This window comes from Podarcis cretensis (assembly GCF_951804945.1).
Source record: "Podarcis cretensis genome assembly, chromosome: 3".
NCBI classification, from domain to species: domain Eukaryota; kingdom Metazoa; phylum Chordata; class Lepidosauria; order Squamata; family Lacertidae; genus Podarcis; species Podarcis cretensis.
In genome coordinates, this window is record NC_137172.1 from 99,667,988 (window position 1) to 99,695,850 (window position 27,863).

Genomic DNA, 27,863 nt, shown 5'->3' on the forward strand with positions numbered 1-27,863 from the left:
CTTTGGTCACCTATCCATCATCGTCCAAAAGACAGGTAAAATGGGACACAGAAAAATGCTAATTTAGATATAGTAAATTATAATTATAGTAATTATAACCTAACGGCTTGCCTGTCAACTAAGCTTTCACTTGGCAGGTACGTATTTAAATTAAATCCTGTGAAATGGATTTGAGTCCATGAAGACTGCTACTGTTAATTACCTATCCTTCACTTTAAGGTCCCAGAGCAGGTGACAACATTGAAACATAATATTATAAACAGCTTAAAAACATTAATAGAAATAAGGTGGGTCCTAAAACTGTACACCTCAAGTGCCAAAAGCCAGGGTAAAGAGGTGCATCGTCAACATTTGCTGTATAATGAAGGTGCCAGATGCATTTTGGGAGGGAGTTCTACAATTTAGGGTGCTACCATAGAGAATGCCCTCTTCCCCACCCAGGTTCTGAGGGCAGAGAACTACCAAGAGAACCCAGGAATTTAGGGGCCCATGGCACCCACATACCCACCAAAAAACAATATATTTGTAAGGATTGTATAGCCAGCTAACATTTACTCAGAAGAAACCCATTGAAATGAATAGCCACGACTAATTTAAGTCCCTTAATTTCTGTGAGGTCTGTTTTGAGGCAAAGTTCCTTTCAAAGCCACTTAGAGATTTTTGAAATATTAATTAAATATGACTGTGGCTTTGTTTTGTTTTCAGATAACCTGGGTGCTGCCAAATGTTGATGCGCAGCTTCAAGGCCTCCTCTGCTCTCCTGCATGATGCTTCTTTATCTTGAAACTGGGCTTGGATCAGACGGCCTTTCAAATAATAGAGGACAGTCCTTCAAACAGAAATCTACCTCTGGAGCAGGACACAAGATCACCGTAGTTTTATTGCAACCCAATGGTATGAATGACCTTATCACTTCAGACACACAGACCAAGAACATATAAATGATATTTCATTTTCCCCCTCAAGCTACAAGTATATTTAACCTTTTTTAAAAACTGAACTAGAATAATTTCCGTCATCCCTGATCCTCCTAAACAAGCAAAAAAGTTAAATCGTTTGACACGCTGCCCATTTGCGCAGCTTTAAGCCTCTGGCTTTCATGCCGTATTCTAGGGTGCTTTAACAATTTTGAAAAAGTACCCCCTGGCATTTTAAAAAAGTGCTCTGATTATGGGTTAAATTTGATTTAATTCTATGAATATGCTTTTCTGCCCCTCTCCATAATTTATGCCCAGTGTGACTTGGCATTCAGCTGCATATTAAAGAAAACAGTGCTTAGAAAGAAGAATCTACGGCAGAACAATTACTACATTGGTGGTTGCTTTGGAGCAACACTGGTTTAGGCCACAAGGCATGTATAATAGAAATCCACATCCTATTTAAAACGAAGGCTTCTACCACCTGCTTTTTTCCACCGCCTATTTCAGCTTGAATTAAAATGTGCCGGTAGCTATGGATATACTTCCTAGCTTTCAAAGCCTTTCATCTGTTCGGTGTGCTTTTTATGCCATTCATCAGGCCTCAAACATTCTTCCCCTCCTCCCCCCCTTTTTTTGCTTGAGACAAACACTCAATTCCCTCTTTCTCATTTCCCCCACAAAGTTGCTTTTCCAGCTTGCGTTTTGTTGAAAGCCGCCCACCCGTACTCTTTCTGAATCGTTTAGTCCTTTAATTAAGTTTATATTTACAGGCTGAAGGAGGCACCTGCTTGAATTAACTCCAGACAACCATGTTTACCGCCCAGCCGCTTCTTCTCATGAGGCACTTGAATAAAATAGCTTAGAAGCTTGTGGTGCATTTTATTATGATGTTTTATTGAACATTTCTTCTTTTCCTCCTGTTGGGTCAATAATGTATAAATCAAACTTTGGGTTTATTATTATTATTTTTTAAAATGATAGGTTGTGAGAGCAAGAAAGGGTGGCCTTAACTAGGACTTTTTTCAGCCAGAACTTTCCGGAACTCAGTTCTGGCACCTTTCAGGTGGGCACCATTGCCATTCTAAGAGAACGAGGGAGGTGTTCATGGTGAGTTCCGGCACTTCTTTTTCTCGAAAAATAGCACTGGGCTTAACAGTTTGGCCCTGTGCTACCAAGCCACTCTGATTGTCTTATTAAAGCAGGTGCCAATCCCCCCCCCCAGCCTTATTTCCAATATTGGGACTGGGGATAGCTTGATGAACTGACTCCCAGGACCAATTCCCAGGACCCACTTCTGTAGCTCCAAGGCGGGAAGGAAATCTGGTTGCTTGCCAGAAGGCAAATGAGTACTTGCCCCAGCTAGCATGATGAACAGAAATGGTTATTTCTGGTTATTTTATTTGTTTAGTCCCTTGACGTCCCACTTTTTGCTCCAAGGAGCTTGAGGTAGCGTACATGGTTCCCCCCTGCCTCATTTAATCTCCATAAAAACCCTGTGAGGTAGGTTAGACTGAGAGGCAGTGACTGGTCCCAGGTCACCCAGTGAGCTTCATGGCCAAGTGGGGACTTGAACCCTGGTCTCCCAGGTCTTAGTCCAATACTCTACACAACACTGACTCTCCTAATTATGACAATTACTGCAGAAAGGATAGGCATAACTAAGGGGAAACAAGAGGGTTGTTCACACACTACACTGAGCATAGCTATAAGCTGTCTCTACACATGCAGAATTGTTTGTGTGAAAGATTGTACATTTGTTCACTTGTACAACTGAACTATAGTGTACATGGATACAGATTGTACGTAACATATGGACTGTAGTGTACATGGGTACTATTTGTATGCACATATTGTATACTCGTTGGATGTAATGTGTGAACATACCAAAGGATAGATTCCTTTCTACACTGCTAGTATTCGGCATGGTTAATTCCATGATCTTCCATAGTTGCCATCATCACAGTCAAAACATGTGTCATATTTTCAAAACCACAAGCTGCTGAGAAGCCAGGACATTGTTGGTCTGTTTGATCAACCAGGACCAACCTGGTGAAAACAGCCTTGATAGCTGTTGTAAAAAAAAAAAAAAGAAGGGGGGGGGAGTGCATGGCCAAATACAAATCCTCTCTCTTCAATAGACCTGCCCTCTTTACCCTTTGAGTTACTAAGCATCAGTTTGAGAGAATAACTTTTGGTTATGGCTCAGGAAGATTGAGCTGGGCCTTTAGTGAGTCACTAGTTTGGATGGGTGAGTCAGAGAGAATGAGAAAGAGAGGGAAGGAGAGACTGAAACAGTGGCTCACAGGAAGAGAATGAGGGCTCTAGACTTGCTTTCTTAGACTCCTTCCAGACGTTTTGGACTACAATTACTATCAGATTGGGTGAGGCTGTTGTAGATTAGAGGTCTGTTCCCTGCCCTGATTCAAGAAGGATAAGTTGAGAGACCCACAACATTATCAACTAGTGTCAAACCCAAGGAGTGCATATGTAGTCTCATAGCTTTGCCGGCTGCTTTTGCTTTTATTTTTTTGTGCTGTTCTTTTCTGCTTGTGTGGAACCAGGAATTCTAATATGATGAAGGTTAGAACATAGATGTTAAAAGACAAATATAAGGGCTTGCCTACCTGTTGTGCGTTATAAGGCAGGAGATCGCCGGAATGACTTCTACAGTGGTACCTTGGGTTGCATACGCTTCAGGTTACATACGCTTCAGGTTACAGACTCCGCTAACCCAGAAAAAGTACCTCGGGTTAAGAACTTTGCTTCAGGATGAGAACAGAAATTGTGCAGTGGCAGCAGGAGGCCCCATTAGCTAAAGTGGTGCTTCAGGTTAAGAACAGTTTCAGGTTAAGAACGGACCTCCGGAACGAATTAAGTACTTAACCTGAGGTACCACTGTAGTTAACATAGGGTGAGGAACCTGTGAGCTGTATTTTTTTTGGGGGGGGGGGAATGATCTGTTGAGCGCTATATGCTGATGCTGGGCAGAATGCAGCCAAAGTGGGTGAAGGTACCCCCTTTCTCATTTTTTATCCCTCCTTGCCAACCACATGAAATTAAACTGATGATCACATGAAATCAGGCTATGCTGCCCACACCTGCCCTGATACATAATGCTGGTGTCCGCATATCCAACTGCCTCTTCTTCCCATGGATGTTAATAGTTTTGGCATTGCTATGTCAGCAGTGTGATAAAGAACTGTGAAGCCGTGTGTGTGTGTGTGTGTGTGTGTGTGTGTGTGTGTTAGTAATCAGTATACAGATACCATTCTCTATGGCCTCCATGTATTAAACATAGTGGTCACACATGCTGAAGTCTGCCAACCTCAGTCATTTTAATCTTGTATAATTCTTGGCCCCATCTCACATTGTCTTGGTCGCCTGGAAACTGCTCAGTAGATCTCTTCCCATGCTTCTCAACTAATGCCAAATGGCCCAGGCAGTGTGAGGGACATGGGCTGCAGATCAGCCAAGGATAGCGTGAAACCTCCAGAAGTGTTGGCAATGCTGACATTACGAAGGTTGTGCAGTGTGTTATCCTCCCATGTGGCCAGGGTCTTCTAACAACATCACTTTGGGGCCAAGTGTAGAAGCTGCTGTTTCACAGCCTCCCACACCATTAAAGGGACCCTGTGTTGGATTTTGAAAAGGTTGTAGATTGCTCTGAGCAAACAAGCTTGAGATCTGCTGTTGCTTAGCTTTCACCTCAGAACTCGCCTTTCAATCTCTGTCCCCATTTCAGAGATTTGGAGCCCAATGGCCAGCTTATCTGTTCCTTTTTCCATTTATGATTCTCTCTGCAGGTGGTCTGTTATACCTTATTCATGAATTCAGAGTTTAACAGAAGAAGTTGAAAAATCAATTTCCTTAGAAAATGCATGAGCGATGCACTTTCTTTCAAAAAGTTATATTCTGTTCAGTTTGCGGCTTCTTCTTTTTCCCAGGGTTTCTGCACTTCAACGAGGCAGCACCTTGTTTTCTTTAATTATGGCAGTAGATGAGGCCATGCAGTGAATCACCTTACCTTTTCCACTCCAGGAGATTTGCTAATCACATCTACCTCCTGTTCAGCTCATCTTCCTAGTGTGCTCATCCATGCAGCCAAGTAAGTGAATTTGCCCTTTAAGAAATTTACCTGTTTTTTTACCTGCTCTGAATTTATGTGGGAGGATTATTTACTGAAGCATATGTGCCTTAAATAAAGAAACCAAGGACACTGCCAGGCATATATAATACATATCAAGTACCCTATATGGTCAGGGGTACCTTTACCTTACCCTATATGTACTTGTCTGAATTGCACATCTAATATCTACATGTAGTACAGCTACATATGGCTACCACATGGTCAGTATTACAGTACAGTTGCTGGCCATTTCATGTGGGGGGTTCCATTTTGGGTCCCGCTCCCATTTCAGCCTGGTTCCGCCCTTTTAATGATGCATTGTGTGACGTTTTCAGGTTGGCACCGTGCGTGTGTGCATGATTGCGTGACTTTCAAACACGCATTAATTGGTCTTATCCCAAAACCCAGAGATCTTCTAGTAAGTGGAATCCTAGACATACCTACCTGGAAGTAATGCCCATTGATTTCAGTGAGACTTACTCCCAGGTAAATGGGTATAGGATTGCAGGCTTTAGTTCTGCCATGCTGCATTGCAAACGGTCTTTGTAATACAGTGGTACCTCGGGTTACATACGCTTCAGGTTACATACGCTTCAGGTTACAGACTCCACTAACCCAGAAATAGTACCTCAGGTTAAGTACTTTGCTTCAGGATGAGAACAGAAATCGTGCTCCGGCGGTGCAGCGGCAGCAGGAGGCCCCATTAGCTAAAGTGGTGCTTCAGGTTAAGAACAGTTTCAGGTTAAGAACGGACCTCCAGAATGAATTAAGTACTTAACCCGAGGTACCACTGTACACTGAGTTTCAAAACGTGTTTGTTACACAGCACGATTGGGCTGCTGCCTGCCCCCCAGCCCAAAGTACTGTTGGGTAGGCAAAGTTAAATCACTTTTGTAAAGAATTTAGGTGTGTATGAAAATAAAGAAACCAAACACAAATATATAGAGGCTTGGATTCAGTTCAACAATTCGGCACAACAAATCCCTCTAGCAATGGAGCTTTCCCCTTGTCCTCCCCCCTATGCCCCCATCAAATGGGCTCTGGGAACTGGGAGAACCCTCAGAACAGCACACAGAGGGAGGAGAGGGACAGTCATTCCGTCTGAGAAGCCAAAATGCTTGCACTGATGGAATAATCATAAGAGCACAATGGTGAATCCTTTGCACAATGACTTAACATGGGGTAGGAAATTATGTTGCCAGTTGCTGTAATGGGACATCATAGGTTTTCAATTCAAACATCAATATGAACACAGTGAAGAACTGGTGCCTGACTGGGGAACCTTGTGGCCCTCTAGAGGTTATTGGACTCAACTCCAATCAGTCCCAATCAACATGGCAAATGGCCAGGGATGATGGGAATTGTTCAATAGCATCTGCAGGAACTCACCTCTGATTTAGTGGCTGATTTGGTACCAAGATGAACTGGTTTCATTGACTTTTCTTTGATGATATCTGAAACCATTCTCAATGTCAAACACTTATCCTCCACAGCCATTACGAACTTCTTGCGAATGTGCTTCCCAAACTGTATTTTGGTCTTTTATATTCCATTCCTACCAGTTTATTAGCACCTTGTTACATAGTATACTGGGTGTCTTTCAATTGCACGAGATATTCGAATCACTCGTGTCCGACTGAGTCATTGACTAACATGGCTCAATCATGTTAGAGGAGAAATGTGTCTTGAAAATCTGAAACCAGCTTGGAGGCTTCATGTGATTTTGGTTCCTGATATAGCGATGAGAGTCATACATGAAGTGTTGGATGGGGTAACTGAACACAGGAACCATGTCTGTGCGTGCACTTTTGGACCCAAGCAATGTGTGCATGTACAGGTGCCTGCTTTCATCTGCACGTGAGTCTTGATGAACTGAGATGCTGATAAAATGGGATTGGGAGTGTGCATGAATGCAGATTGTGGAAGTATTTGAATTTTGTCTTTGGATTTGTTATAATGTTCATTAAAGAGGTGTGAGAAAGTTTGGAATCTCCTTTGAACAAAGGGCACCGAAATGCTTTATTATGTCATTCATTTCGGGATTTAAGTAGAAAAAGTTAAGTTACCCCCTGAGTTATAAAGGAAAAGGCAGTCCACGTGAATTCTTCTTTAAAAACTCTAATAAATAATTTTCAGCACTTCATAGTAGATTATTTGAAAGTAGGCCAGTGGCACTCTTTCCCCCTCCCTCTCTGTCTTCTTCACTAGGCTAAATGACAAAATAAAAAGGGCACCAAATGACACACTAATCAATATTCTGTTGGTCCATTTTATTTTTAGAGTTCCTTTGGAACGGGCAATCTTTCTTTCTTATAGCAACATTACTGTCATACCCTTTTATGCTAACTAGGTATATGAGAATGTTCTGCTTTCTTTCATTCAATAGTATTGACTGAGTCATGGAAAATAAGTAGCCTTTTAAAAAAAGCAACAGAGAGATGATATAAACACCCAATCTAATGCAATTGCCCTTCCATTTAGACTGTAAATTTTAGAGACTCATCACCCAACCTCCCCAATCAACCCATACTTCCCCGGAGTGTTGTACTCTCTCGTCCTCTCTTTACTTATCCACTTTCTTCACACTAAAGGAAATCTGTGGGATAATAAAATATGTTTTACAGCAGACCAATCACTGACACACTGTGTGGCCATTGCCACCCTCCATCTGTCATAAATTGCAAGAGTCAACGCACCATAGATTATAATTGTCACAGGTTCAGGCTGTTTCTCAGTTTTGTAATCCGATAGACAAAATCAAGGGAGCCACACAGAACTTTGTATATCTAACGGTGCTTCTCACTTTTAAAAAGCACTTTCTTATCTCTACTTCCCTGTGGGTCTGAGTAAGCAGCTGGTGCATTCATCTGCAATGTTTTGGGCTTTTAAAAGAACAAAAGGGTTAATGTTCTCACTGGCCAGGCCTAAAAGAACTGTCTTGTTCATAGCTTTACTTACCAGTGATGACTCAAGCGAGAGAGGGATTTAAATTTTGTAAATTTCACGCTGAAATTACCTTGCTTCACCTTTTCTGAACTTTGGGTCAGATACAGTTGTCTGCTGGCTTCTGCACTTCTCTGAAAAGCATACATACCTAACTCAGTGGTTCTCAAACTGTTTCCTCCAAGGAACACTTGAAAATTGCTGAGGGCTTGGGGAACCACTTAATGATTTTTCTCCCTATTGTACCCATGGTAATGGCCACTACAATTTTGCATAGCTAGCTGTAGGACAGTACAGTGGTACCTTGGGTTACATACGCTTCAGGTTACATATGCTTCAGGTTACAGACTCCGTTAGCCCAGAAATCTTCTCCCTCTGACCACTCATCATCATCCCACCACCAATCCCCTGGCTCCCTTCATCCCGCTGCATCCAGCCATTCCAAGATAATATATCAGAAGTGCCACAGTGGATGTTGCTATCTCATGTTGGCAAGCCATTCTGGATGCCACTACAATTTTGCATAGCTAGCTGTAGGACAGTACAGTGGTGCCTTGGGTTACATACGCTTCAGGTTACATATGCTTCAGGTTACAGACTCCGTTAACCCAGAAATAGTACCTCAGGTTAAGAACTTTGCTTCAGGATGAGAACAGAAATCATTCTCCAGCGGCGCGGCAGCAGCAGGAGGCCCCATTAGCTAAAGTGGTGCTTCAGGTGAGGATTCCCAGGTAAGATCCTCCCTCTATTGTGTGGGCAGGTAATCCCTCCCCTACCTGGCCTGGTCTCCTTGGCAACACCTCCCCCAGGTGGGATTGGACAATTGACTGAGGTAGGCGGAGACCTCAAGTATCCCACCTGAGGGAGGCAAAGCCAAGCCTATGCTGTTGGAGCCGCTTCAGATCTAGGGGCTGCGCGCGTCCACGCAAAGGGCGCCCCCCGTTTTAAGCAGGGAGCGGTCATTAGCTAAAGTGGTGCTTCAGGTTAAGAACAGTTTCAGGTTAAGAACGGACCTCCAGAACGAATTAAGTACTTAACCCGAGGTACCACTGTAGTATAATTTACTATCCGAAACAAAATCCCTTCCTGCTTTTTCTTTCTCTTCAGAAGGATTTGGACTGGTATTTAATCATGAAAAGATTCATCTGTATACTACCCCGCCCCCCCAACAGTACAACAAGACTACAATTGATCTTCCAGTCTAATCTTGCACAAAAGTCTCCATCCATTGCTGAAAGCGGTTGCACTTTTGTGAGCTGAGCTGCAAACTGGTGTTATTTTACCAGCAGTTCCAAATCAAATGAAAATGTAATCCCCAGGGCCAGACTATGTTTGTGTATGTTACAAATCTTGTTCTGCGCCCTAAACACCAAGTTCCTTTACAGCACCATTACACAGCTGTAGCACAGTGGCAGAGCCAATGCTTTGCTCACAAAAGCTCCCAGGTTTAATCCCTGGTGTTGCCAGGCAGGGCTAGGAAAGATTCCTGCCTTGAAACCCTGGAGAGTCAGTGCCAACCAACTTAGACCAGACTAAGCTAGATAGATCAATGGTCTGAGTTGGCAGCTTCTTGTGTTCCCATATAGCCAGCTGACTGTTGTGACTGAAAAGCAGCTGTCCTGATAGGATGGAGATTGCCGCCAAACTACTTGAGCATCTAGCTGATAAATCAAGCACTCATCAGTTCATTGGCAGTTCATAACAGATGTCCAGCTCCAACATTAACCTTTCTACCTTGGTCCAGATCCTTCACCTCTTCCCCATTTTTTCAGACATATAATGAAGGTGACCACCAATGAAGCAGGTGGAGTTGGTGGGTCCAGGCACCAGCTGAGGATTTAGACCAGGGGTAGGCATCCTAAGGCCCAGGGGCCAGATGCGGCCCAATCGCCTTCTAAATCCGGCCTGCGGACAGTCCGGACAGTGCGGACAGTGTGTTTTTACATGAGTAGAATGTTTCCTTTTATTGTAAATGCATCTCTGGGTTATTTGTGGGGCACAGGAATTCGTTCTTTTCCCCCACTCAAAAAAAAAAAAAAATAGTCTGAGGGATGGTGGATTAGTTCATGGCTGAAAAAGGTTGCTGACCCCTGATTTAGACCCTAGATGCTGCTACAACCAGGCCTGTGGATCAGGGCAAATATCTTGTTTCAGGAAGGCTGTGTAAGAATTCATGCAAGCAATTGCTCATATGGACTGGATTCCCACCCCTCCTTCTGGCAGTTCTAGTGCTGAATTCTAAGCTACATTTGACACATTGGCAAGTTTTAATATTAGTTTTGGGATGGAGGGAGTTGCCAGAAGGGAAACTAAGAAAAACAATAATGCAATGTGTAAAAATGATGCATGTGCCCCTGGATGGTCATACATAACTGCACAATTATTTTTGGCAGGATCCTGCGCTAACCTAGGACTGTGTGTGCAGAATATGACATATGCCCTTCAATAATACCGATACCAGGGCAAGGTAAAACATAAAATAATGTTTCTTTTATATATTGGGCTAGGACCTGGGCGACCAGGGCTCAAATTTCCACTTTTCTGAACTTGGGCCAGTCACTGCCTCTCAGTTTAACCTACACCACAGGGTTGGTGTGAGGATTAAATGAGGAGGGGAAGAACCATGTAAGCCGCCTTGAGATCCTTCGGAGAAGAAGGTGGAATATCAATGCAATTGATTGATTGATTGATTACTGGCCTTAAAACATCAGCAACCAAAATTAAAAATGGCTAAAGAGGGGACACATAGAAGAAAACGTCTTCACCCCAGTATGGCTCCCCTTTATCACATACACAGTACAACAAGACAACAACAAGAATCCACCAACAGCTTACAAATCAATCTGTCTTACTTGACCCAACAAGCCTTTCCCCCACCCTCCACAAATGCAAACAAACCCCATTGCAGCCAACCACAGACAACCAACCATACCCTGGGCCCCCAATTCTCTCACTCCCAAGGAAATGTGACAAGCGAATAGAAAGAGAACCTATCTACTTGACGCTGACACAAAATCCCACAAATTCCCACTGTAAAAAACCCCCGCAAATTTCACCACCACACCTCCTCTCCCTGCCCTCTTCTTCCTGACTTCACACTGTACTCCACACTAATGTCTCATAACAAATATAATTGATCTGTAAACCAAGAAAATATTTTTTTTAAAAAAACCAGCTAGAGAGAAAAAGCTTAAAACAGTCTCTCATTAGAATCCTATAAAGCCTGATTAAACAAACATCTTTTCCTGCTGCCAAAAAACAACAAAGCAACTGTGGTACCTAATGCTCACCTGTTGTCTATGTCCATGGAGTTTTTGAGAATTGATGCTTTTGAATTATGATGCTGGAGGAGACTCTTGAGAGTCCCATGGACTGCAAGAAGATCAAACCTATCCATTCTGAAGGAAATCAGCCCTGAGTGCTCACTGGAAGGACAGATCCCTGATGCTGGGAAAGATGGAGGGCACAAGGAGAAGGGGATGACAGAGGATGAGATGGTTTGACAGTGTTCTCGAAGCTATGAACATGAGTTTGACCAAACTGCAGGAGGCAGTGGAAGACAGGAGTGCCTGGCGTGCTCTGGTCCATGGGGTCACGAAGAGTCAGACAAGACTAAACGACTAAACAACAACAATGCTCACCTGTAAGAGGGAGAGCATTCCACAAATGTGACATTGCCACAGAGAAGTCTCTTTCCTGTATCACCACTGAATAAGCCTCCCCTAGCAGTGGAACATGAAGAAGCCCCCTCCTTCTGATCTTAAAAACAGGGTAGACTGATATAAGAGACATGTTCTCAAACCATTTACGGATTCAAAGGTGAGCAACCAGCATGATGAATGGGGCTCAGAAGTGAATAGGCAACCAACGCACTGCTTGAAGACTGGTGGAATTTAGGGCTCCTTCAGACAACTTGCTTATTCACTTGCACAAAGTTGCAGAGGTTATATGAGGGGCATTCATTATGATTTGTCTGCTGTGAGGTTATAGGAGACTCAAGTATTTCTCTTGATTTGCTTGCGTGGAGGTTATAAGACTTCCTGCCCATCTATTGTTATTTCCTCATCACCTTCCTAAGACAAAGCCCTCCCTTTTTTTTAAAAAAAAAGTTGGTTTTTGTTGCACAAGAGTGCTTTAGCGCACTTCCTTTGTGCAAAACTAAATTTCTGGCATGTTGTTGAATACTTCCCACAAAATAGTGGCCGTCTGGGGTGACCATGATCTCTCCTTGCTTTACCAGTCAGAATTCTGGCATCTGCATTCTGCACCAATTAAAGCTTCTGATTGTCTTCAAGGGCAACTCCATGTACGATGCATTACAATAATCTGAATGAGAGGTTACCAGAGCATGGACCACTGCCCTTATAAATAAACAGTTGTAGCTGGGCAGACCAGCTGAAAGTAGAAAGAAGGTACTCATCACCACCACTTAGTTTCAAGTGAAAACTGTGAATCTCCCAATACCCCCATACTATGTTACCTGCTCCTTCAAGTGGAGTGTATTCTCATCCAGAACAGCCTCTTCACAGTATCTCCATCTTGCTAGAATTCAGTCACAGTCTTTTTGCCCATATATAGCCCATTACTTATAGTAATTGTTGAAATCCTAAGTATTTCACATTAGATAGGTAAAGGTAAAGGTACCCCTGCCCGTACGGGCCAGTCTTGACAGACTCTGGGGTTGTGCGCCCATCTCACTTAAGAGGCCAGGGGCCAGCGCTGTCCTGAGACACTTCCGGGTCACGTGGCCAGCGTGACATCGCTGCTCTGGCGAGCCAGAGCCGCACACGGAAACGCCGTTTACCTTCCCGCTGGTAAGCGGTCCCTATTTATCTACTTGCACCCGGAGGTGCTTTCGAACTGCTAGGTTGGCAGGCGCTGGGACCGAGCAGCGGGAGCGCACCCCGCCGCAGGGATTCGAACCGCCAACCTTTCGATCGGCAAGTCCTAGGCGCTGAGGCTTTAACCCACAGCGCCACCTGCGTCCCATTTCACATTAGATATTGTCCAATAAAATAATGTTGATAGAACTGAAACGAATACATTTACTGGAGGCAGGGGGCAGCATCGTTAACGCAATCCATTAACAATAGAAGACCAGACTTGCATAGATGGAACATATCCTGGTGTTTTGTGCAAAAACATATTGGCGTTTTTATTTGCTTTCAATATACAAAAGTTCTTTATTAGTAAACAATGTTACAGGATTTTCTGCAGATACCGGACAAACAATAAAAGATAGCCAATTACAACAAATGGGGGGGGGGATCAATATTTTAAATGAGCCAGAAATAGGAAAGATAGTCTGTGTGATTTTTTTTTTTTTTAAATACATTGCATTTTGAACCTTACTGGTAGGACAGTGTAGAAAAGGGCTTTTAAGATGAAAAGCAGGTTAAACATTGAATCTGTGTTTGGAGGGCCTCATTGCACAGATGCGTACACATAGCAGTTGACTGCTAGAATGAGCCTTTCCTCACCAAAAAGCAATCAGCACTGTTGGACCAGGCAATGCGGATCATCTCTTTGGTGGTGCTGGTGAGGTGCAAGAGCATCTTCCACTCCACACCCCTGGGTCGGATGAAGGGCTTTCCATTCCCTGACACATGCATCTGTGCACAGGGAGGTCTCCAGATGGGTGATATATATGGGTATTTCTTGATGGATGAGGACAAATACATGATTTTCCAGATGATGGCTTGGTTGCACAATGATCACTGTGGCCAAAATTACAGAAAATAAGTATTGTATAAACACTGATGGCAGGATCCCTGAAGGGAAGAGAACTTGCTGTGCAGTTCCCTTGCAGATGTGTGAGCATTTTTGTTTTGTTTCGCCAATTCTTATACCGCTTAATTGCAGTCATCTCTAAGCCATGTACAAGTAATTCAATGCAATAAGAATGAAAACCAGTTGAAGCGAAGACATCAGAATTCAGTCTAAATGCTTGCTGAATTTAACAAGCTTTCAGTAGATTCTGGGAGATCAACAGGGTAGTGGCCTGCCTGACCTCAACAGGAGAGAAGTTCCATATAATTCAGCCTACAATGCTCGATGCATGGCTGCTGGCGGATGCAAGCTATTTATCCAAACCATGGTGCACCAACAGAGACTCCCTCAACAAAGAGGAGGGCTATAATGAGTCAGGTGGTCCTTTAAGGTATCCTGAACCCAAGTTGTTAAGGGCCTTGTAAATTAATACAAGAACCCTGAAGGCCATTAGGGTATGGACATCCAGAGCAAGTTGTATGTGAGTAAGCAGAGCACATATAACTTCTACTTTTTGAATTAGGAAGAGCTTGCACACGCGAACCAGATTATCCGACTAAGGATCTATTTGCCTTGCACAAGTTTATTTCATAAGCTGCTAAGCAAATGCCACATGTGGAAGAAGATACTGGGATCTCGTAGCCCAATTCTTTAGGCAAGATCTAAAAGAAAAACCAGTTTAAAACCATTTGTCTCCTTACTTGCACTTAATTATTCCACTAGGGTTTTATAAAGCTCTATGCAGCCTAGGACCCACGTACCTACGGGACCGCCTCTCCTGGTATGCCCCACGGAGGACCTTAAGGTCCACAAATGACAATATTTTGGAGGTCCCAAGTCTTGTGATTAGGTGGTGGTTAGGTTGGTCTCAACTAGGACCAGTTCCTTTTAAGTACTGGCCCCAGTACTGGTGGAACGTTCTGTCACAAGAGACTAGGGCCCTGTGGGACTTGACATCTTTCCGCAGGGCCTTCAAGACAGAGCTGTTATGCCTGGCCTTAGAATTCAGTCTGACCCTTATGTTTCCCTCCCCTTATGGTTTTGACTTTTAAAATGAGGCTGCATTTTAAATTGCATTTTAACCTGTATTTTAAATTGTGTTTTTTTCCCCCTTATTATGTTTTTACTGAAATTTTATTGGTGTTAGCCGCCCTGAGCCCGGCTCTGGCCGGGGAGGGCGGGGTATAAATAAAATATATTATATTATTGTAGGCATACATATTAATGGGGGGTGGGCCATTTAATTCTAGAGGCCAAATGCTTGACATATTTTGCTTTATTCTTCTTGCCAAGCAGCACAGAACTTTTCTCTGTTTTAGTTTTTGAAGGTTAAAAACAAGCACTTCCATGCTAGATCAGGAAGTGGATGGGGCTTCCTCGCTAAATGAAGAAACACATGTACAAGCTGTGAATTCATTGAGTTTGCCTGTCCCAGGTGAGCATATAGTGAAAGAAGTTTAAAAATGAAGATAAGCCGTGATCAGCCAGTCTGTCAGTGGGGAGCTATGAGTCTCCCTGCCTGAAACTGCTTCTTTCTTCCCAAGCAATAAATCAGCACAATCAGGGGTGCCAACTTGATTAAAATATTGGGGGGCCCAGATAAGCCCTGTCCTGCATAACCGACCACATGATGCGGTGCGCAAACACCATTTGAATGGCAGTGTCCATCAATTGGGGTGGGGGTGGGATGGTGCCTCAAATATTTTAGGACTTGGCTCCTATGAGCAGTTACTGCTTTGTTAGGAAGGCTTTAGCTCCAGGTAGGTGTTATAGTATGGCCAAACAACACATAATGCTAATGACTCCAAAATGCAAAAGAAAAAACATACTCAGGCCATTGCTCATAGTCAGAAGATTTGTGGTTGTGGGTCAAATTATCCATGATGCTAAACACACAAATCCTGCTGGCAGCAATGGGAGCTTCCTTTCTTGGATAGCAGTAGCCAGGCAGGATGTCAACTGAGTCTGTAGTGGGGAAGAAAAGAGTTAACCCCCATGTACCACGGTTCATATTCTCATTGGAGCTCTCAGCAGATTCTATTTAACATTTAAAATACCTTTTGCATCTTATGTAGTTTGATCCACAGTCACAAATCTACTGACTCTATGTACTCACCTGTTACATGTGGAAACCCTAGAATTTGTGCTAGTGCTTAACTTGTTGTATGAAGGGAAGTGCAGTGTAAAGAAGTTTAGATCTGCCTTTCAAATAATAGGAATTATGCTTACCTGGTAAAAGCCCCATTCAATAGTAATGCTTTAGCGTTAAGCAACGAGAGCATTCCAGGTATGAAAGCAGGTTTCCCCAGTGCAATTCTGTTGTTTTGGAATAAGTTGCAATCTGCATGGGTCATTGGTACCCTTGTTGTAGGAGCACTGCTTCAACTCCCTTGTAGCAGATTGGGACTGTGAATGAAGCCTCTCATAGGAATTGTAAGTGTTAAGCAGTATAGGCGAGGAACAGGGGTGTTTTGATTAATATTACAGGTGAATTAGGTGTGGTGGTCCCTCAATATCCCATCCTTGCAGCTATCACTAATGAGCAGGGCCATCTTGGAGCCCCTCTGCTGCAAAATAGCACCGGCCGTATCATGAATGCTCTTTGAAGATAGTATGATTGGCATATACCTGAAGTGTAGATCTTAGGTTGCGGTTGGGACCTGCCCTAATTGGTGAGCTCTGATATGTCCCAATCTAGAGACCCCATGATGCCAGTAGTACACTACGATTGGTACTCACCAGTACTGTAGGTTTCTGAGGGCATTATGGGGTCACTAGAGCCGTTCCTTAATATGGACTGCAACTTGCCTCTAATATTGACACATGTTTTTATGCCCTGTTGGCAATTGGTTCCCATTAGATATATTGGGGGAAAGTGGACGTCTTTCTTTTCCTTTACTGTTTGTGACTCAGATGACTGTTTGAACTTGCCGAGTCGGCAAAACTGATTGGGAGCCGCCCACTTTCCCAAAGAGATTTTCTTCCTGCTTCCTTGTGACCTAGTTGGAGCCAGAACCCAATCCAATGACCCCATTATGCCAATAGGAGATCTGTGACAGAGTTTCTCATGACAAGAATTAAGGTGCTTGCATCAGCTGAGGCATGTGTGTGGATGGTCGTTCTGAGGAATCTAGAAGCTTGCCCTCTCATTTTGTGTTATTTTAGTTGGCCTAATAAAGAAATTGCCCCATTATAGATGTGGAATTATCACATCTGTAGCTTAACTAGGCCATGGCTTGAGAGGTGGTATACTCACTTCCTATAGTCAGTTTTATCTTCAGACTTCCCTTTGCTTAAATTGCCTGCCCCATTATATTTCAGAATATTTCCATATAACCACTGAAGCATCATACCTGCCAGCTTAAACCTGCCACTATTTTGCCTTTTTAATGTTATACTCAATAAATATAAAGATAAAAATTACTTTGGGCATTTCCATATATTTTAAAAATAGACTCGTATGTTTGTGAAAAATATAAATATAAAAGTAAAATATTTGTTTAAAATATCATATCACCTATATTTATTTGTAATAAACAAAGCTATGATGTTTCTATGCTGCATTCTAGCACAACATATTTCTTGCTTCCAAATGAACATTAAATACTGGATCACTGCTATTATCAACAAAACATAGGTCACTTTCCATGAACTACATCAAGAGATCTGCATATAGGTTTCTGTGTGCCTATCACTTGCTGGATCAGAAACCGTGGGCTTAAAACCCCATTACTTCAAAGTGGATATAGAGCGGCCCTTTTAATTTCTATTGGGAGTGCATCTGAATGTCTGTCCCCATCCACATTGACACAGCCAGTCATGTTCATCTAGTGGTGGAATTATGTCCTTATACTTTTCAGTGCACTATTTCAAAGGTGCTCTTTTTTAATTTGGGGTTTAGGACATGTATGCATTGCACTTCAATAATGTATATGGTCATGAAAAGTGCTATATCAATGTTAAGTATGTAATATGTATGCAGGAGGAAAATTCACACATGAAGTATTTCTTGTAGATGTAATAATTACAGCAGTTGCCCACCAACAGAAACAAGTCATTTTTAAGCTGCATAACCTCTTGCCTTTTTAGTAATGGGAGCTGCTGCAATGAAAGTGTTGAAGAATGTTCTGACTACATACATAGTTTTCCTTTAGGATCAGTTTTGGAAAGTTTTGAGCCTTATACCCTGAAACAGTACTTAGCAGTGATGTATTTTAAAAGTTTTCTAGAGTTGAATTGGTTTTGTGAAGCATGCTTCAAATCTTGGTAAAATGTCAAATCTGATTCAGTTATTATTGAACTATGGCTGTGTCACTGGATAGTCATATGACTTTAAATCTGCAATACTATACAGATGTACTTGGGACCAGTGCTATTTTTCTAGAAAAAGAGGTGCTGGAATTCACCATGAGCACCTCCCTTGTTCTCTTATAATGGCAATGGCACCTACCTGAGAGGTGCCGGAACTAAGTTCCAGTGAGTTCCTGCTGAAAAAAGCCCCACTGAACTTATTTCTAAATAGGTTGCACTGTGAGAGTACTAGGGTTCACATTGGTGTTGCTGGCATCCACCTGTCTCAAGAGACAATGGAGTGCGACTTCAGGGTGAAGTCAAACTGCTGCATTAACAGCAGTGAAATGACCTCCCCAGGGCGCAAGCCTGGACAGTGTGTATGGAAGTCCTGGGCTACTCAGACATCATGACTCCCCTCTTGGCCTCACTGATGGGGTCCAAAGGAAAGCAGAGCAATATATTTGGCACCATCTTGGCTGCAGTTGTTGCTGGAAGGAGGTGTACAAGGCACCATGCAACTGTCTTAGGGATTTGTGTAGGGTTAACATAATGTCAGTAATAAGAGCAGCATAATTAGGGTGCAGGACTCACCCAAGACATTTTGTGGCGTGAGGTGAAAGAGAATATGACACCTCCACTCCCAGCCCATTCCATGTACTCTTAAATTTTACTGCAACACTGACAACTTGACAGTGTCTCTCACCATCTCTGGGGAACAGGTGAGGAGGAGGAGGAAGGCAGGCTGCATGGGACACAGACTCTCACCTTCCAGTACCTGCTGCCTGAGGCGGCTGTCTCACTCTACCTAATGGTAGAGCCGGTGTTGTCTTGGTGTCAGCTGGCTTCAAAGTGCAACTAGTTTGGAAACTTTGCACTTGACTATCAGTTAAGGTCATTGAATTGCTTGAAGAAACCAATGTAAATAGTATGAATGAGTTTTAAAATGGCACTTACCTTGAATGCAATCTTATGTCTTTGCTTTCATAGGTAACATGATAATCCAAGATGACAAATATGGGATATGACCTAGAGTGCCGTCCCCCCCGCAAACAGACCTATTTATTCAAATTGTATGGAAAACCAAATAAGTGAAAACTAAATTAAATGAAAAACAGATACCTGTATACTCTGCCAGCATTTTAAATAGACAAGGTCCAACATTTACTTGTGGAGTGATAGAGTACTGTAGAATCTTGCTTTTCAGAATAATAAACAGTACTGATGTTGAAAAATGAATAGGCTTTTTTTTAGTGGAGAAATAAGACAGGTCTGTTTTTTTCAAGTGAATCTTGAATTTCAAATTGGTTAGCATAATCATTTGAGTTAATTATAAACCAGGCTGTAGATGAAAATGTTAGGTTCAACTACAACCTTAGTCTACAAGTGCAGTTTCAGCCTTTTGGAATATTCTGGTCCCCTGATATTACTATTTAATTTTGTAATATGTAATGCTTGAGAATAAGATTTAAAATAAGACAATTCATCATAGTGTGAAAATATTCATTTAAGTGCAAGGCAACAAACTGATTCAGTTTGAATAAATGTTTAACTCATCAGATTTAACAATGATGAATCAAATGTGAAAACTAGTAACTTTTATTGATAACACAACTATATATCTCTTATAAAATCACATGGGATCGCAATATTGTGCATGAAATATTTTTTTCTTTAAGAAAATAATTTATCTGTCATAATCACAACATAGAATCTCTTCAATTACTGTAGGTATATTTTCTTGCAATGCTCTGGCTGTCAATAAATAATGGATCCACAGAGGCAACCTTAGCAGCTATAAATGAGTGAATACAGTTTAAAACTGCTGTCAAATCTTGAAATTCTAGTTCCTGAAATGAGAGAAAAAGGAAAAAAGGGGAAAAAATGGTGAAATATAAAGTTTCACACATTTTATAGGTCAAAATGCATCAAGAGCGTAAAAAGTAACTTCTTCTAAATTATACGCCAGATGCAACCTTCTTTAACATAATCTTTTCTCATGAATGAAGAATAATGTTTCCCCTCAAGGTAGGCACCCCTCCCCCACCGTTGTTGTTGTTAGAATTTACCGCATTTTTCGCCCTATAGGACACACTTTCCCCCCTCCAAAAATGAAGGGGAAATGTGTGTGCGTCCTATGGGGCGAATGCAGGCTTTCGCTGAAGCCTTCCAGGCTTCAGGAAGCTATCCGCAAGCCTTGGGAGCCTGGCGCAACTTCCTGCTGGGCTCCCTAGGCTTGCGAACAGCTGCTCAGCGCGCCCCGGGCTTCGAGCAGATATCTGCTAGCCTGGGGAGCCCAGCGGGAGTTCCTGACGGGCTCCCAAGGCTTGCGGATAGCAGCCTGTTCTGGGGGCTGGGGTCGGGGGAAGTTTGGGCTTCCCCTGCCCCAGCCCCGCGCCTGGGGAAAAAAAATTCTTTATTCCCCCCAAAAAACTAGGTGCGCTCTATGGGCCGGTGCACCCTATAGGGCGAAAAATACGGTATATACTGCCCTATATCCAGAGGTCTCAGGGCGGTTCACCATCTTTTGAACTGAAGTCTTTTGAAATCTTCTCAAGTTAAAATCTTAAAGTCCTTGCAGTTGGTTTGTTCTGCTGTTTGTGATCTCATCTCTTTTAGCATGCACATGTAAAAGGTAAAGGTAAAGGTACCCCTGCCCGTACGGGCCAGTCTTGACAGACTCTGGGGTTGTGTGCCCATCTCACTTAAGAGGCCAGGGGCCAGCGCTGTCCGGAGACACTTCCGGGTCACGTGGCCAGCGTGACATCGCTGCTCTGGCGAGCCAGAGCCGCACACGGAAACGCCGTTTACCTTCCCGCTGGTAAGCGGTCCCTATTTATCTACTTGCACCCGGAGGTGCTTTCGAACTGCTAGGTTGGCAGGCGCTGGGACCGAGCAGCGGGAGCGCACCCCGCCGCAGGGATTCGAACCGCCGACCTTTCGATCGGCAAGCCCTAGGCGCTGAGGCTTTAACCCACAGCGCCACCTGCATGCACATGTACTTTAGTCCAATTAAGCTCTAATTAAGAGGAGAACCTCTGTCTCTTAATGGCGGTGGCGTTGGAGGGTTTTTACCAGGTGAAGTGCTTTTACACTCAGCACTTCCTTGCCCCCCACATTCCATGCTGGAGTGAGAGCCCAGGTACCGAGGCAGACTGTGAGTGAAGCCCTTTCCCCTCTGTCCCGGGGGGGGGGGTATGCAAGCATGATTACCCCTAAATTACCCCTAAATCATCCTTGTTTTTCCTTCACCAGTGACTTCCGACTGTCGTAGGGCCTGCCTCCATTAAAGCAGAGCGGAACCAGATGCCTCAATAATGCTTTATTTATTTATCCCTTAAACATCCAGTGAGTGCATGAGCAAAAATATACATAATGGTACTTATAGATCTATTGGTAATACGTAATCTATTGCAAAAGAATTCATGCATCACACACTGCATATGCCCTTACCAGATGCTCAGTGCTGTTTTCCAGCACTAGACCAAGCTCAAACACTTATTTCCTTCTGCTGTTTGTCCAACAGTTGTTCAAGTATTAGTCATGCAATCAATGGGTCTTAAGTCAGTCATTACTAAGTAGGAATGTGTTTTGGTTCACTTATTGCTTTCAGCCTTCCTGACCCTTTTATGAAGTCCCATTGATTTCAGTGAGTCTACTCTAAGCGATGAAGCTGCATTGAATTCAATAGGACTTAGAGCACAATCCTAACCATGTCTACTCAGAAGTAAGTCTGGATCCAAATGAGAGATTCTGTGTGAGTTGCTGGAGATAGGATTGTGGGAGCCACTTTATGTATTCGTAGATTAAAGAAGAATGTCACCTTGTATATTTCTAGTGCTGCTGCTGAAATGTCAGCTGAGGGAAAGTTTGAAATGAATGCTCAAGTTCGTCCTCAGGTGAAACACTATATGAATTTCAAAGGAAGTCAGAACCATTTTAGTAAGACTAGTGAAGTTTCTTAGGGTGCTTGGAACATCTCTAAGCTGTCACCAGATCTGGCCTAAAGCAAAATTCAAAGCTTTAGGCCAGGGTTTGTCATTCCCTCATTTGGTATTACAGCTGAAGAATTTCAAAAGAAGCTACAAAAAAAAGAAAAAAGAAAAAAAAAGTGTTCACAAGGCTAGCAAAAGTTCTCAGGGAGGTTTCTTACATCCTCATTTTTTCAGCTTCGTGGTTCAAATTACTACTTTGTCTCACTACATTACAGAAGGATAACTAAAAGCTAATCCATCTGGGATTGCAAAATTGCTTAAACTGGAGGCCTATATACAGTTGTGTAGCACTGAAAGCAATGTGGATTGCTTGTATTTAGGGGCTTGTAAGGATATTGATGCAGGAAAAAGTGCTTTCTGCTCCCTCTGTCCCTGAACTGTAGCAAACTGAACAGCTCTCTACTGAGTTAAGTTTCCCTGTAAAATGAGAGAGTACTGGAGATTTATGTCTGGAGGTTGGTCAGAAGGGAGGAAAACTCCATGGAGGCATTGCTAGTCCTCAGGCACCATCAGTGTGCAGTTCCCTATAATTTAGAAGCTGCTGTCACCTTCCAGAAACCTCTTACCAACTTTATGCAGCAGGTTTTACTTTCTCTTCTGCCCATATTCCTTCTCCCTGTTTCAGGTCCAACCTACACTGGGGCTTGATACAATTCCAGCAGTAGCCACCAGCCAGAATGTCACACATTTGCGCTATCAAGTGGCTAGTTATAAACTAGAGGCCCATTTCACATAATCAAGGAAAATGTCTTGAGCAATAAGCAATGCTAAAATTGCTTTTGTGTGCACTTTAACTTGTTCTTGTACACCAGTTTGTGTCCTTCTTCAAATGAAGATTCCTAGAACTGATATCTCGTACAGTGGTACCTCGGGTTACAGACGCTTCAGGTTACAGATGCTTCAGGTTACAGACTCCGCTAACCCAGAAATAGTACCTTGGGTTAAGACCTTTGCTTCAGGGTGAGGACAGAAATCGCGCGGCGGCAGCGGGAGGCCCCATTAGCTAAAGTGGTACCTCAGGTCAAGAACAGTTTCAGGTTAAGAACGGACCTCCAGAATGAATTAAGTTCTTAACCTGAGGTACCATTGTACAGTCAGGGATAGGGGTGGTGATGGGAGACATCTGTACCCCCAAAATATATGGAATATACCCCCAAAACAATGAAATATATGGGGAGTTTAAGAGGGATGTCTCTTTCTACCAGCAGATACTTTTCACTGAATATTTATTTCAACAATCAGTATACCACTAAATCACAGTTGGTTGTACAGGAGTCCCAGTGCAACTCAATGAGACTGAAATGAGTTAAAACTATGAAATCAGAATTCAATTTAAAAGCCTGCTGGATTTTTTTTTTTAAGTCTTCAGTAAGCACTGGAAGTTCAACACTGGGGGCCTGACTGATCTCAGTTTCAAAAAATTGAGCCCTCCATACTGTACATGCATCTCCTTGTGAATTCAAGCCATGGGCGACCACAAACAGTGGCTACTTTGAAGACCTCAGGGATCAGGGAGTCCCTGAGGTATCCTGGTCTCTAGTTGCTAAGGCTTGAGAATTAATACAAGAACCTTGAACTTGGCTGGTGGTATATGGGCAGCCAGTGCAAGCTTTTGAGCCCCAGGGTTATGTATATAGATTTTTTGTTTTTTAAAAAAGAAATTTAAAATGTACTGTATGCTTACATTTGGAAGGAAATATTGGTGGAATGTTTGCTTTTAAAAGCCAGTGTACACATCCATCGGATGTTTCTCAATGTTCGTAAGTCCCCCCCCCCCCCACGCTAAACCTACATCATTTCCCGTGCAAATTTGCCAGCTATGATACACTGAAGAAAAAAAAAATCTCACCATTTGAAAAGGCAGTTCCATTTATGTTATTGTTATCTATACGGTATGTTTTTAAGCACCCTGGCTTCCCAACAGGTATGTCGAGATACTGAACATAGCCCTTCACCCTTCTGCACAAATCAAAGTGCTAGCTAGTTGCTTTTGGACCCACTACATTTTACACATTCCTTCTGCACAAAATTTCTTCACATAAATATGTTTGTGTCTCAAGGATACTTGTTGAGCAGTAAACTAATCAGCAAACTGCTTTCCTACCAGACGGCACATTATTGACCTTGAAAACAGTCCCTGTATAACAGCAGAGCAATCAGAACAATGAAATTACTTTGAATTTCAACTGTTTTGAATGCAGCTTGCTACTGATGCAAGACGTCAGTCAATATCAGTGATATCTATAGGTTATCCTGTTGATATCGATAGAAATAAGCACACAGGAAGCGCAACACCATCAAGCTCAAGCTCCTGAAAATAAATATGTGGTAGCATTTTGATCACGTTATGCCTTTGCTTTGTCATCTGCAGTGGCTCCCAGTCCATTTCCAGGCCCAATTTACTGTTTTTATTCTTTAAAGTCCTAAGTGGCTTGGGACCAAGTTACCTGAAATAGCACCTTCTTGTATATGTAAATACAGTGGTACTTCGGGTTAAGAACTTAATTTGTTCTGGAGGGCCGTTCTTAACCTGAGGTACCACTTTAGCTAATGGTGCCTCCCGCCACCGCCGCACAATTTCTGTTCTCATCCTGAAGCAAAGTTCTTAACCTGAGGTAATATTTCTGGGCTAGCAGAGTCCTGTAACCTGAAGCGTCTGTAACCCGAGGTACCACTGTACTGAAATCTTCAGATGCTCTGCTCTAAAGTGGCTGAACCAAATGAAGAGAGTCAGGTCACTGCTACGTCAGGGGTAACCAATGGGCTGCACTTTGAAAGTCGTTGGACTACAACTCGCACCACTGCCTAACAATTGGCTGGGGTTGATGGTAGTTGTAGTTCAACAGTCCATCTGAAGGACTACCCCAGCGCTAGACAGAGGGGCTTTTGGTTGTGGCACCAGAGTTTTTAAAAGCCTTCCCAGAGAGGTTAGCCTGGTGCCATCTTTATGCTTTCTTCAGCTCATCCATGTCTTTTACGTAACTAAGGTTCGGTTCTCTCAGTTATAAACTAAGTTTTCAATTTTGCTTCAGTTGTTTCAATTTTTTTTATTTGTTTGTTGCTTAGGGAGGAGACACATGTCTGCAACAAGGTTCTAGCATATTTGTGGGGAGCTCTTGTCTCTATAAAATGGCAACATAAAAACCCCATAATATTTAATACAGGAAAACTGTGGGCAGCTCCTTTGCCCAAAAGTCAATAGTGTGAAATTGAATCCCACTGAATATATAAATTTTTAATATAAAGATTCAAACAAAAACGTTTAGGGAAAACGTTATCATAAACTTAACCATAGTGTTTGCTGCCCAACAAATGCTGAAATAATTCTTTACTGGGCTGCTGTTGACATTTACTAGCTTATCTACTCAAGGGGAATGAAACTTGCATTATTTGATGACATTTTGTGTTTCTCATTATTGGCTACACTTTCCTGTCCAGCACCATCTGCCTCTCCTGAAAATCCATCGCTCCCATCAGTAACTCGGTCACTACTGTACTACAAACTGCATCAATAATAAATGTTGAGGTTATCAGCCTTTCTTTCTCCTGTGTCCTAGCAATGATTCTGAATCCAAAACAGGTCTTGAATGCTAGTATTGGCCTGTCCCTTGAGCCCATCAATCATCTTCCATTTTGTTCTTCTGGTAACACCTTAAAGCTACACGTACGCGAGGATTTGTACAAGCACAAAAATGTTATGACAATTTGGGGAATTCTCAAATTACTTTACAAAAGCTGATAAATATCTGTGTGGAGAAGGGAAGAGATGGGGTGAGGTGGGTTATGAAAACTGCACAGGATTAGTTACCAATTTAATATTTTAGTCAGACTAACATGAAAATCAGGGACTGTGGCCTGCAAGGGGTAGAGAGCGTCAGGATCAGGCCTGCCAGCCATATTCTTTCCCTCACCTCTGTTTTAACCCAATGTCTATTTGAGAGGCTGCAATTTAGATTGAAAGTCCATGTATGTGCATTGTCAAGGGTGTTATTTATTCCCTAAGCAGGCAGTTTTTCTGATGAAAGTAGATGCTTCTGAGCTGCTGAAAGATGCAGGCAAAAGTAGCTTGGAGTCAATGAGTATTAATTAATAAAGCTAAGTAATAGTCAGTGGTTTGACTACTGTGTTGAAGGCTTAAGGTAGGTTGCTAGAGGCCAGCCACATTGTCTTTTTTATTATTTCTTTCAGTTGTGGCATGTTAAAATCAGGCCTGATCAATTGCACATAGAGTGACAAAAAAGTGGCCACAATTTCTGGTGTTTTTGTGTAATAATCTATGAGCAATACTAGATGGTTATTTGTGACCTGGCTTGCATGGCACAGAAACGAGAAAACTTGAAATTATAATTGACTATGTAAGGTGAACTGGAATCAAGATTTTCTTGATATAAATTCAGTTTCATATAACACAGCAATATTCATTGCCAACCTTTGTCTCAATTTGTTTGGTTTCTGTATTCTGGAAAAGCAGCTTCACACGAGTTTTCCCATCATCTGATGACCCTTTGAGCTGAGAAAATTTAAATCTCCAGAGGACATTCTGCAAAGAAATGAAAGATAGTTAACATTTTGAGTTGATATTTTGAATATTCACCTTCCCGAAACAATTGAACATTTTGGGTTAGAAGTAAAGAAGAAATAAATGGTATATTGCTATTTTTTGGGGAAACTGAAGCATTACTTACTTCCAGTCAGCACACAAAACTGCTAAAGGTTTGTTGGTTTATGTAATGGTTCTAGGGGTTGCTCGTGCGTAAATCGGCGCCACACTTGGCTGAGTTACCTGGGTGAACCCTTTCTGTCCGGACAACCACTCCCCCGTGGCTGTCTCAATCGCTGGCAGAATCCATCAGTGGGCATTTCTTGAACTTCTTCCAGCAAAGAAGCTCTTTGATGCCTAGTCTCCGCCTACTCTCCCTGCGCGGAAACCTTCTGCACAGGGAGGGTGTGGGCAGCGGAGGACCCGTGCTCTCCCCGCTGGTCTCCGGCGAGGAGTCATGGAGCCACTTCGCCGATTCCCCTATCTGCCCCCCTTCTCCGCTAGTGTTATGCTGATTTCCTTCCCCAGAAGATGGGCTGCTTCTCTCCCTCCCGGTATGCTCTCCGGAATCCCTCTGGAGCCCTCCCTCTCCCTCTCCCTCTCGCTCCGATGGCAGTTCCCTGACAGTTTACTATGCTTATGAGGGCACTCAAAATATTGTTACTTCACTGTATTGATCTCAGTGTGGATTTTATTTCCTTGTTTCCTATCAGTGTGGTGAAATTCCATGCTCAAAATAAATTTTCAGTAATTTCAGAACTGAAATGGAAGACATTTTCTCACTAAAATCACTGAACAGAACGTTACAGTTATAGTTATATTTATTTATTTAATACCATGATTTGGACTTTGATGTGGTCTTCTTTATTTGTGCAACATCCTATTTCTAATAATCCTCTTAGCTGCATTAGCACTTACAGAAGCTGTTCACTTCCATCTGAATTCCATAGGTGATATCAGTTTGTATTAATCTGCCGACAGATGGGATTTGTATTTGCAAAGCAGGGTTTCTCCTTCCAGTACGTTTCCGTACAATTCAAAGCACAATTCAAAGTGTTGGTGCTGACCTTTAAAGCCCTAAACGGCCTTGGTCCAGTATACCTGAAGGAGCGTCTCCACCCCCATTGTTCAGCCTGGACACTAAGATCCAGTGCCGAGGGCCTTCTGGCGGTTCCCTCACTACGAGAAGTAAGGTTACAGGGAACCAGACAGAGGGCCTTCTTGGTAGTGGCACCCGCCCTGTGGAACGCCCTCCCTTCAGATGTGAAGGAAATAAGTAG

The 27,863-nt window shown here is 42.7% G+C and overlaps 2 protein-coding genes and 1 long non-coding RNA gene across 7 annotated transcripts in view; 1 reads left to right on the plus strand and 2 right to left on the minus strand.

Annotated features, from left to right (window-relative positions):
- TPO (thyroid peroxidase) overlaps positions 1–14,537 on the minus strand; it is a 100,438-nt gene extending 85,901 nt beyond the window's left edge. Inside the window, exon 1 of the mRNA XM_079969748.1 lies at positions 14,520–14,537. The gene's annotated coding sequence lies outside the window, so the exon portion shown is untranslated. The remainder of the gene's footprint in view (positions 1–14,519) is intronic.
- LOC307212758 lies at positions 634–19,145 on the plus strand. Of its 2 annotated transcripts, none has more exons than XR_013837184.1 (4): positions 634–894; positions 4,865–5,025; positions 15,078–15,193; positions 19,039–19,145. It is a non-coding gene; the product is annotated as an uncharacterized lncRNA (long non-coding RNA). The 2 variants fall into 2 exon arrangements; XR_013837185.1 differs by lacking the exon at positions 634–894 and adding an exon at positions 1,576–1,792.
- Positions 19,146–19,766: 621 nt separating this feature from the next.
- Positions 19,767–27,863, minus strand: part of SNTG2 (syntrophin gamma 2) — a gene marked incomplete at its 3' end in the record, with an annotated part of 223,603 nt that continues 215,506 nt past the window's right edge. For all 4 annotated transcript variants that reach the window (XM_079969901.1, XM_079969902.1, XM_079969900.1 and 1 more), the window contains 2 exons: positions 26,473–26,583; positions 19,767–19,898 (listed from right to left, as the gene is read on the minus strand). In XM_079969901.1, coding sequence (XP_079826027.1) covers positions 19,767–19,898; positions 26,473–26,583 — 243 coding nt within the window. The remainder of the gene's footprint in view (positions 19,899–26,472; positions 26,584–27,863) is intronic.